Source organism: Silene latifolia, chromosome 6, assembly GCF_048544455.1.
Source record: "Silene latifolia isolate original U9 population chromosome 6, ASM4854445v1, whole genome shotgun sequence".
NCBI classification, from domain to species: domain Eukaryota; kingdom Viridiplantae; phylum Streptophyta; class Magnoliopsida; order Caryophyllales; family Caryophyllaceae; genus Silene; species Silene latifolia.
In genome coordinates, this window is record NC_133531.1 from 34,289,687 (window position 1) to 34,301,606 (window position 11,920).

The 11,920-nt window shown below is 38.4% G+C and overlaps 1 protein-coding gene across 1 annotated transcript; it reads right to left on the reverse strand.

Annotated features, from left to right (window-relative positions):
* Positions 1-335: 335 nt before the first annotated feature.
* LOC141586699 (pathogenesis-related thaumatin-like protein 3.5) lies at positions 336-1,738 on the reverse strand. The gene is made up of 2 exons (XM_074408006.1): positions 1,590-1,738; positions 336-1,228 (listed from the first exon to the last, which is right to left on the reverse strand). The coding sequence occupies exons 1-2, from the start codon at positions 1,639-1,641 to the stop codon at positions 522-524; spliced, it is 759 nt and encodes a 252-aa protein (XP_074264107.1). The 5' UTR covers positions 1,642-1,738; the 3' UTR covers positions 336-521.
* Between the last annotated feature and the right edge of the window lie 10,182 nt (positions 1,739-11,920).

Consider the following 11,920-nt stretch of genomic DNA (forward strand, 5'->3'; position numbering starts at 1 on the left):
ATTTTTGTTTATGTGTCGCTATTTAGTATTTACTTCATAATACCATTTTATTAACCAAAATTGGGTCACGACATGGGATAGGGCATAACCACAACTAATTATTCTTTGTTTTATTTTTTTTAAAAAAAAAAAAAAAATCATCAACATTAACAAAATATACAATTTTTTTAGTCACGTAACAAAGGAATTATTCAAAGAGTCGTAGAGAATTTTTTTGGGTCTGTTAAAAGAGAGTGTCGGCTTACCGTGCTATTGCGTATTTCTCGGAGTTTGGTCTCTCAAAGATTTATCGCCCTAGGCTGCTAATGAGAGATATTTCTCGTTATCAAAAAAAATATATCAATAGTCGAATTTTTTTTATAGAATGTTCAAAAACAATCAAAGTCTGGTGACATCCACTAATAAACTAGTGTCACAGACGATGAACTAGGGAGTGTAAACCCAAAATCCAACATTGAATAAAAAATTAATAATCATATTAACTAAAATAAAACTCTAAATGTGGATTAATCCAATTGATTTCACAAGCCAGTAGGACAGAAGGTGATCAAGTAATCAGACCCAGTACAAGTGCACGTGCTTGTAGCATCATCATAAGCGTAACTGTACGCCGTGGGACACGCATTCTTAAACATCTCCGAGTATGTCGTTGGTGAGCAGGTTTGCGGAGTCCCATGATCCCCTGTGCAACAATATGCCGGTGTATTAAACGTGGCACACGCGCTCCTACACGCTACCACAGACGCTTCATTAGTCGGATCCTTAACCTGAAGTTCGGGTGGGCACGAAGCGTTCAAATCTGCTACACACCCTGCGTACTGGCAATTCCCTGTTCCGCCATTCACAGGCTTCACTCCAACGCCTACATTGTACCCGTCGACTAGGCTCACGTCGTAAAAGTCCTGCCCGTTGGCTCCGTTGAGGGTGAACTCTACAAGGGAAACAGGGGGTACACCGCCCCCTGGGCAATGTAATGCACCTCCACATTCACCAGTTATGCAGGTTCCGGACCCGGTGGTTGGGTCGAAGTTGCAGCCTGTTCTGCCCCAGAATCTGCCTGACCAGCCTGCTGGGGCCCCGATCTGGATGGTGGCCCCAGGAGGTAATGTGAAACCGCCATCCCCTAGAGGGGCGGCTCCGTCTCCCGATAATGTTCCTGGCCATACTGTGTATGGACAGTTGTTTTGGAGGTTGAATACTGTTGCTGTCCCACGGTTTGTCGTACCACCTGCACATTACATTAAATTAAACCATGTAACGTCAATCTCTAGATTTTTACATATAATAACGCCATCCCAAAATATCATAGCAACCCAGTAAAGTGTAATCGAAATCAATTAATTTAACTTATTTTTTCACAATCGATAAATTTGCAATAAAAACCACATAGAATAAAGCATTCACAAAATTTGCGAAATAACATATAAGGAAAGTCCATATTCAAGCGAATAAATTTTTTCACATTCGATAAATTTGCTAAAAACTACCTAGAATAAACGTATTGAGAAAATTGTTTCAAAACCGAACATTAACAAAAAGTTGCAAAATACTAACATATAATGACAGTCGATATTTGCGCAAACACGTACCTAACACAACGACAAACACAAAGATGAAGAGGAAGCTGCAGTTGAAATTCATTGTTTTAGAAGCAAAGACAGGTTTTAGACTTGAGAGTAAAGAGTAGAAATTAGAAGGAGAAGGACGTGGGAATAATGAGGAATAATTGCATTGGTGAGCCGTGAGTGTATTTATAAGTCAAGACCACGTTATTATTTTGGAAATCATGGTAAGATTATGGTATATGCACATTGCACAACTTCCGTTTTTGGTACGTGACACTTTTTATTATCATGGAAATTAAGGTATCTTTTTTAATTGTATTGTATAGGAGTAATTATTTTGTAGATTTGGTCCGTTGATCACGTCTCTTTGTATTGGGGAAGTGGGAATTAATATATTTGGAATAATATAAGGAATCTTTAGGCTTTCATTAAGAAAATAGTTCAATAATAACTTAAATTTTCTAAGGAATTCATGGAAAAATCGCCACTCTCTTTAAGCCACATCGCAAATTGTAACTGCCGAGATATAAATAGAAAAACCACGTGATGGCTTGTGTGGTTTTGGAATATTTTCCTATTGTTAGATTGTCCCTTTTGCATTTATGTTATGTAGAACGAAATCAATTTGTGTTATCATAGTATTGAATAGATTTTAATGGGGGATTAATTTATGACCATGAAATTCAACTACCACCAACCAGACAAGCCATATGGGGAATTATGTCATTGATTAATGACTTTAATCGCATCTTTGTTAGTCTGATCTGGTAAGACCGTCTTAAATATAATTAATACGGAGTATTACGTTAAACGGATTTAACGGCTTTAATTAACTTGTTATCATGCGTTCTTAGAACATACGAGAATCCCCCTACTACTAAGAGAATAAAAATTCTCTTAGTTTTCCCTCTAAAAAGGATCTAGCTAAATAAGGTAATAAATAAAATTTTCTTTCATTACATTATTATCTTTTCAATGAATATATTCTTATAAATAAACTCTAATTTTTTAAATAAATTCATAATTATGATTTTTTCATTAAAATAAAATAAAATTGATATTAAATTATAAAGTATAAGTTGCTAAAATTTTCAGTAATGCAATAATTATTACTGTAGAGAATAACTTGACACATGTTTACTATTAGTTTCGTGACAAAAAACATTCACTAAAAAAAATTCACAACTTAAATAATTTTTTTTATTAGTTTTCCATTTCAATTTTTTTTGTTTCATATCAAAATACAATGGAGTGAACTGATAAATATTAATGAGGTGCAAATTTTAAAATATAAATTCTCCTATATACTAAGATAATACAACTTTTCTAAAGTTTTCCCTCCAAAGTGCTCAAACTTATATATGGAAACAAATTAGATTTTCATTTATTAAACTAATTTTCCATTTAAAATAATCTATACATAAAAACTGTATCTCCTATTATTAACTTCGTGACGAAAAAAAAATTTTTTAAAAAATTTGATGTAGTTAAAATATTTTCATAAAAAACACAATTCATGGAATTATTCAATTCTTTTGATTAATTTTAATATTAGTTATTTTTTATAAAATTTCGCGAGATATAAATCTAAAATATATAACTAATACATTAAAAATTAAAAGGCCTATATTTACCGCGCATTTGCGCGGGATCTACACTAGTCTTAAAATTAAAAGGCCTTTAATTAACTTGTTATCATGCGTTCTTAGGACATACGAGAATGTATATTTAAATGTAATAGGATTAATTCGATGACGTTGTACAAGACTACAAAACACGCACTTTAACTAAAGGGTTGTCACGATCACATTGATCTACCGAGTCCTTCCTTCCATTAGCCCCTACCGAGCTTTCTATATTGTGAAGTGCCAGCCATGGTACCTATGCTAATACAATCACAAAATTAAGGTTGCATGGTGGGGTAGGTAGGAGAGATTTGGCTTAGGTGATAGTGTGATACAATTAAGGTTGAAGATAAATTATGACCATTGGAGTACATCACAAAATCAGTGTTGTCGAAACATGAGATTATGTAAACATATGACTAGTTTTTAATATTATATCCTAATTAACTTTCATAGTTCTATTTTAACTTCATTTCATAGTGCCACTATTACCCCATAAAATCAAATAAGTAAACACATAATCATAACATAAACATTTCGGCAATCAATCAAAAAGTGCATAAATTACTCATATGTATGTTAACATAATCTCATGATCTTCTAGTAAAATTTTATGATATACATATTCGTAAGTCGTAATGATATAATTATTATATGTAGAAAGGAATGAAGGATCCTTTTACATTATCACCAATTCTCATTTGTGACGGGTACTATTCCGTCACAAACACTATTCACATTTGCGACGGGCCAAATGTGACCAGTTTATGAGAAAATGTGACCATTTTCTTAAAAGTAACATTTTATGAACAATACTTGAGTGGTTACATTTTATCAAAAAGTGGTTACATTTGCCCGTCGCAAATTGTGACCGTCACAAGGGAGAATTGCTGTTACATTATGGCTCTACGGCAAATCAAGCCTAGATACTAGTCCAAGTGAAATGAAGCAAGTAGCTAAAGTACAAGCAGCTCTGAATAGAAACACTCCATCAAATTTGTTCAGCATACCTATTTTTACTGTTGTGTGGAAGCGTGAATATCCCGTGTTGGGCCTCTGCTGCATCTGTGTCCACAACCCATAATAGTACGATATTGTCCGCTTTGGGCCAAGCCCTCACGGATTTACTCTTGGGCTCCTTCCCAAAAGGCCTCGTACTATTATATTTTGTAGACACTTATAAAGATGATCTTCCATCTTTATTCTACCGAGGTGAGACAAGGGTTTGCACCCTAACAACCCTCCCCACAAACCAAGGACCATCATCTTGACTCGGACCTTGACCTTCATGGAGAACTCTCCCACTCTACAGCCCCAACTTTTAGACACCCGAAACATCACAAGTTTTGATAATCTCCCCTTAGCCGACACACCATGCTATCACGAGCCATGCATGTCTTGCACCACATTTCACCGCCTGGTCAAGTGAGTGCCCCCACATGCTCTTGAGCCTTCATGTCCATGTGCCCTTCTTTGGGATTTGTTACACATGCATATCGAACATCCTCTGCATCCAATATACCCTGGACCGGGTCCGTCACTTCAGAAGTCGTAGAACACAAACGGTCTCTGGCATCTAACCTGGAAAGGACCCACCAGACCTGTGGTACCCAACCTGATAAATCAAGGGTCCACCTGATCAACAGTTCTAGTACACAAATGGTCTTTGTCCCATAAGACCTATGACGCCTTTCATCCATTTAGCCCTGGACCGGGCTTGCTCAAGGACTCACCTCGAGCTAGGAGTTCCATGCCTTACAGTGTACGTCACCTTCAAGTCTTGAGCATACTGATGCATCCTCGTGTCTAACCCAAGTCGAGCCTTGGGCTCTGATACCACTTGTTGTGCGGAAGCGTGAATATCCCTTGTTGGGTCTCTGCTGCATCTGTGTCCACAACCCATAATAGTACGATATTGTTCGCTTTGGGCCAAACCCTCACGGATTTACTCTTTGGCTCCTTTCCAAAAGGCCTCGTACTATTATATTTTGTAGACACTTATAAAGATGATCTTCCATCTTTATTCTACCGATGTGGGACAAGGGTTTGCACCCTAACAATATCACTTGTTATGCGGAAGCGTGAATATCTCGTGTTGGGCCTCTGCTGCATCTGTGTCCACTGACCATAATAGTACGATATTGTCCGCTTTGGGCCAAGCCCTCACGGATTTACTCTTGGGCTCCTTCCCAAAAGGCCTCGTACTATTATATTTTGTAGACACTTATAAAGATGATCGATCTTGTGGGAAATAATCTGTATAATTCCCTTAAACTAGAAGGATTATAACGAATCTAACAATGATGATCAAAGGTCATAAACAAAATACATAAACAAAGTATAAAGGATTCAGAATTAGCCTTCGGTCCTAGCAAAATTGGCCTAAGAACAATATCAAAATTGATATTCGCCTATTAGTTGCACCCAAGACGATATGAGATATGCCCTTTGATTATGCTAGAAATCGATCTAAAATTTTCTGTAAAATTTAGTTGTTTTTGTGTTTTTCTGATGAGAGAGATGAGGCAAGGTCCAGAAAAAGCATTAGGGTAGAAATAATTATCTCCCTTTCTTTTTATACAAACCGAAATTTGGAGTCAATTAGGAAAGAAAAATACTTCCTAATTTTCGGCCAAACTGACCGAAATAAGGAGTGTGTTCTCCTTATTTTTGGTCTTTCCAAAAATATATAATATGTGTTGAATTGTCATCTAGTGAGGATCGAACCCATGACCTCTTGGTATGTGTACCCTCACTATTACCACTATGACACATTCATCTTGTTGATATTAAATACAACTGATTATATTTAATTACGAATTAACAGATTAATTCGTCCAAGCTAACATTATATACATTTAATTAAATATAACTTATTATATTTAATTTATATTTAATTTACGAATTGACAGTTAATTCGTCTCAACTAATATTATTTAATTTTCATTAAATAATTATCTCATCAACACATTGACTAACTTTTTAGTCATATTGGGCATTAATGTGATTATATTTCTATGACCACATTTCTCAAACACGTCCTATAGGTGTGACCTTTAGGGACCAGTTGATCACCGTCATCTGTATGATAATAACGTCAAACTTTCTAGCAAGCCAACCGTTATTAGGTAAACGTTAATCAACTGATTAAATATACGAAGTATACCCTTGTGAACCTGTGAGAGATTTACAAATGTTATCACACTAATTTGTGGAGGACACAAGCTCCAACAAACTCCCACTTGTCCTCACAAGTGTATGTGCGATAACCGATTCTCATATCCTAAAATTTCTCCCACTCAATGTAAAACAATTTGCAAATCCGTATTCACAAAGGTCGTATTTTACAAGCGATCAATATCAAGAGTGGTTTTCCCGACTAGAGAGTAACTTAACTGATAAACGAATCAACATTCGAGCATGGCCATGCATTTCAGTTACAACTCCTCGAGTGGCCCTGAGAAATAACTATACCTGATAAGGGTTGGATATTTTCCTCAACTCGAATCCTCCAGATGTAAGCACAGTATGAAATGACCCAGAAAAAAACTACTTAGCCTCCAGTTACGGCAGACCGTGAGAAAGAAACCAAAGTCACCCAAAAACTGCCTTAATCTCAAGAGACAGTCGATAGTCAAAAGAATCGACTCTAGGAACACAATGGATGTCCTATCCACGACCTGACACCGAATGTTATTAAACATTTAGGACTCCATTACGTTGTCACAAAAAATTGTTCTACGAGGTATCGTAATAATCTCGCATTTGTGATCGATCAGTCAACCGTTTGACTTATGGCTCGTTGAACCCACCATCAATCGACTGCACAATATAATAGCCGGAGTTATCAGCGCACATTGGCGATTATGGACCAAAAAAAATATAATGTAATTAAGTTCACTTTGTGGCGTTCAAAGTTGTCAGTACAATCCACATGAAAAACAAAATATTATATATAAAACGATGAAGTTACAAATAGTATATGAAAAAGATAATGTATCAAATCCATAATCAAGTACTACAACTCAGGAACATGTTTAATTCCCATGGAATTAACATGCCCTACATGCTTATCATAATTCAACGGTTTGGTGAGAGGATCCGCGATGTTATCATCCGTCGCAATCTTGTCAATCACTATCTTTTCTTGCTCCACGTAATCACGGATCAGGTGAGCTTTCCGAAGTGCATGTCTAGATTTGTTGCTAGACTTTGGCTCCTTAGCCTGGAAGATGGCACCTCTATTGTCACAATAGATGGTGATCGGGTCATTCGAACTAGGAACTACCGAAAGCCCTTGTAAGAATTGACGCATCCATATCGCTTCCTTTGCTGCCTCCGAAGCGGCATAGTACTCGGATTCAGTAGTAGAATCTGCTACAACACTCTGTTTGGAACTCTTCCAGCTGACCGCAGCACCATTAAGAGTGAAAACGAACCCGGACTGAGATTTTGAATCATCTCGATCCGTTTGGAAGCTAGCATCTGCGTAACCGGTTGCGCATAGCTTAGTATCGCCTCCATAAGTCAATACCCAATCCTTAGTCCTCCGTAGGTACTTGAGGATGTTTTTAACTGCTATCCAGTGTGTTTCACCTGGAGTCTTTTGGTACCGACTCGTCACACTCAATGCATATGCCACGTCTGGACATGTGCATATCATGGCATACATGATCGATCCTATTGAAGATGCATAAGGAACACGACTCATGCGCTCAATACCTTCAGGCGTCGTGGGTGACTGAGACTTGCTCAACTGCATCCCAGTCGTCATAGGAAGGTTCCCCTTTTTGGAGTTGGTCATGCTGAACCTCTCAAGAACCTTATCCAAATAAGACTCCTGACTAAGTGATAACGTCCGTCGTGATCTATCTCGGTAGATACGGATTCCCAAAATGCGTTGTGCCTCACCCAGATCTTTCATCTGGAAATGGTTCTTCAACCATTCTTTAACCGAAGATAGGAGAGGAATGTCATTCCCAATCAAGAGTATGTCATCGACATACAATATCAAGAATACAATCTTGCTCCCACTCGACTTGATATATAAGCATGGTTCTTCGACCGATCGAGTGAAACCATACTCTTTTATCACTTGGTCGAAACGATGATTCCAACTCCGAGAAGCTTGCTTAAGTCCATAAATGGAACGCTTAAGCTTGCATACTTTCTTAGGATGCTCAGGATCTATGAAACCTTCGGGTTGCACCATGTACAACTCTTCCTCCAAATAACCGTTTAAGAAGGCGGTTTTCACATCCATTTGCCAAATTTCATAGTCATGAAATGCAGCAATCGCTAAGATTATCCGAATGGAACGTAGCATGACTACGGGTGCAAAAATCTCATCATAATGCAATCCTTACACTTGAGTGAAACCTTTTGCCACAAGTCGTGCCTTATAGATATCTGGTTGCGCGTCTACAGAACGCTTTATTTTGTAAAGCTATTTGCACTGTAGAGGTTTTACCTTATGACGTAAATCAACTAGATACCATACGTTATTCTCATACATGGAGTCCATCTCGGATTGCATGGCTTCAAGCCATAGCTTTGAGTCGGAACAAGTCATAGCACCTTTATAGGTTGCGGGTTCATTACTTTCTAGAAGTAAAACGTCATTCTCCTCGACCATACCAATGTATCTGTCCGGAGGATGAGAGTCTCTACCCGACCTCCTAGGTTCCTCAGGAATATTAACCGTATCATCGTTGGAGGTACAGACTTCCTCCATCTTCCTCGGTCGTTGGTTCTGGAATCTCCGACAGCTCGAAGGTTCTATTACTCGTCTTGTTCTCGAGAAATTCTTTCTCTAAGAACGTCGCACTAGCCGCAACAAAAACTCGATGTTCGGTAGGCGAATAGAAGTAATGACCAAATGTTCCTTTTGGATAACCTATAAAGTATGTCTTGACCGATCGCGGGCCGAGCTTATCCTCGTGTCTCCACTTGACATAAGTCTCGCAGCCCCAAACCCGAATAAAGGACAAGTTGGGGACCGTTCCCTTCCACATTTCATATGGAGTCTTGTCGACAGCTTTAGACAGACTTCGGTTAAGTATAAGAGCAGCTGACAAAAGAGCATAACCCTATAATGAATCAGGCACTACGGTGTGACTCATCATGGATCGAACCATATCAAGTAAGGTTCGATTTCTCCGTTCGGACACACCATTCAATTGAGGTGTTCCAGGTGGAGTTAACTGCAAAACGATTCCACAGTCTTTCAGGTGTTGATCAAACTCATTTGAAAGATTTTCGCCACCACGATCTAAACGGAGTGCTTTAATCTTTCTACCCAGTTGGTTCTGTACCCTATTCTGATATTCCTTGAATTTCTCAAAGGACTCACTTTTATGCTTCATTAAGTAGACATATCCGTATCTACTCAAGTCGTCCGTGAAAGTGATAAAATATCTATAGCCATCTCTAGCGGTAATTGACATAGGTCCACATACGTCCCTATGTATGAGTCCTAATAGGTCACTAGCGCGCATTCCAACACCTTTGAAGGAAATTCGAGTCATCTTGCCAATGAGACATGATTCACACGTGCCATATGTAGAAAATCCGAATGCAGGAATAGTCCCATTATCGACGAGTTTCTTCACGCGTTTCTCATTTATGTGTCCCATTCGACAATGCCATAGATAGGTTTGATCTTTGTCACCAACCTTTAATTTCTTATTATTCATGTGTAATACTTCCGTGGTTTGATCTAAGATATAAATTCCATTCATGGAAACTGCTTTGCCATAAATCATTTCATTAAAAGAGAAAATACAACTATTATCCTTTATTGAAAATGTAAAACCGTCTTTAGCAAGTACGGAAACAGAAATAATATTCTTAGATAAACTGGGTACATAGTAACAGTTATTTAAAGATAACTCAAAACCACTAGGGAGTTGGATTACATATGTTCCCTTCGAGCCAGCAGCAACTCGTGCTCCATTCCCGACTCGCAGGTCCACATCACCTTTTTCGAGAGGTATGATGTTCTTTAGGCCCTGCAAATGATTACACAGATGAGAACCACAACCAGTATCTAGTACCCAAGTTCCGAAACTTGCATGATTAATCTCAATCATATGAATATAAGATGATATACCAACAGGAACGACGCGGCCTGCCTTGATGTCCTCACGGTAGACGGGACAGTTCCTCCTCCAATGTCCAGTCTTGTGACAATGGTGGCACTCTATGTCACCGCCCTTGCTCTTTGTCTTGCCCTGTGAGCCACTTGTCTCACCAGGCGCACTCTTACCGTTTCCTGGCTTCTTAAACTTTGGCTTACCTACAGCTAGGTCGCCATGAGCCTTGCCCTTACCTTTACCTTTATTGTAAATCGTGAGAACATCCTGCTTCACGCTCCCACTCAATTTCATATCCTTCTCGGTCTGTACGAGAAGGGAGTGTAGCTCATGAGTACTCTTTTTCAAGTCATTCATATAGTAGTTCGCCCTGAAATGGGCAAAACCATCGTGAAGAGAATGAAGCATTCGGTCAATGACAATGCTCTCACTGATTTTACAATTCAGTGCCTCCAGCTTCTCGACATTCTCAATCATGTGAAGAATGTGTGGGCTAACCGGTTGGCCCTTCTGGAGTTTCGCATCAGAGAAGCGACAGGTATGCTCATATGTAACGATTCTCGGTGCCTTTGAGAACTCGTTAGTGAGCGTGGTGAAAATCTTGTTTGCACCTTGGGCAATGAAGCGTCTCTACAAATTGGTTTCCATTGCAAAGATGAGTACGTTCTTTATCGCACCCGCTTCCATAACGAAGTCACTATAAGCGAATGACTCGTCGGCTCCTGCATTTGGGCCTGGGTTGACCGGTATTGGCTCAGTTAAATACCTGAGCTTACCGTCAGCAATGGCAGGATTCCGTAGTGCCGCCTCCCAGTTCGCAAAGTTGGACCCATCATTCTTCAGTCGCGTGGATTGATTCATTTGATCCATGAATACTTTTAGCCAGGATGAACGATCTAGTGTAGCACTAGGCATTGGGATTGCGTTATTTCCAGCCATTTGTTGTAACAGTATTATCGAAAATAATCGTGTTCTACACTGCGAAAGAAGAATAAAAATAATAAGCATGTGCATCGTTTTGACTTTAAGTCTAATGAACTAATGTCATAACGCGAAGACTCAAATCATTTATACAATTGACCTCCCTCAAGAATTATATAAATGACCCCAAGACTCAATTCTCTGTAAAATGATAAGCTAACCTTTTAGCTAATTCTACCGTTAGAATTCTTGGTCGATAAATTTCTGTAAATTCTATCTTTAGTCCATCATAATCACGAGAAACTCTTCGGACTATGATGTTGAGGTAAACTAAGTCAACACAACTACTTACCCAACGTAGAAGGGGTCATATTAGGCCTACCGACGAAGAAGTGATTCATAGATGTTTGCCCTTATAAAGACTAATCTCAATTTCCGTTTTAGAGAAAGATCCCATCAACTTTATTTTAATTCATTTTAAGTGAACTATAATCTAGCATGCGAGAATGAATAAACTAAGGTGATGGCTTATAGACTGTGACATCTGCATGTCCATGAAAACTAACATACAACCTATATGAGTCAATTTTCATGCATTTTAGTAGTAGGTGGTTTGATTTTAGGCGGAATATGATGCATAAAACTAACATGTGAATGAAAAGCAATAAGAATGAAAAAAACGTAAAAACAGTAAAAGTCCTAGTGTGACCTATCC

Excerpts from the sequence above, each read along its gene's own strand:
- LOC141586699 (XM_074408006.1), bottom strand. The coding sequence starts at position 1,641 with ATGAATTTCAACTGCAGCTTCCTCTTCATCTTTGTGTTTGTCGTTGTG. Across the intron at positions 1,229-1,589 it reads TGTGTTTGTCGTTGTGTTAG|GTGGTACGACAAACCGTGGG; the intron begins GTACGTGTTTGC and ends TGTAATGTGCAG.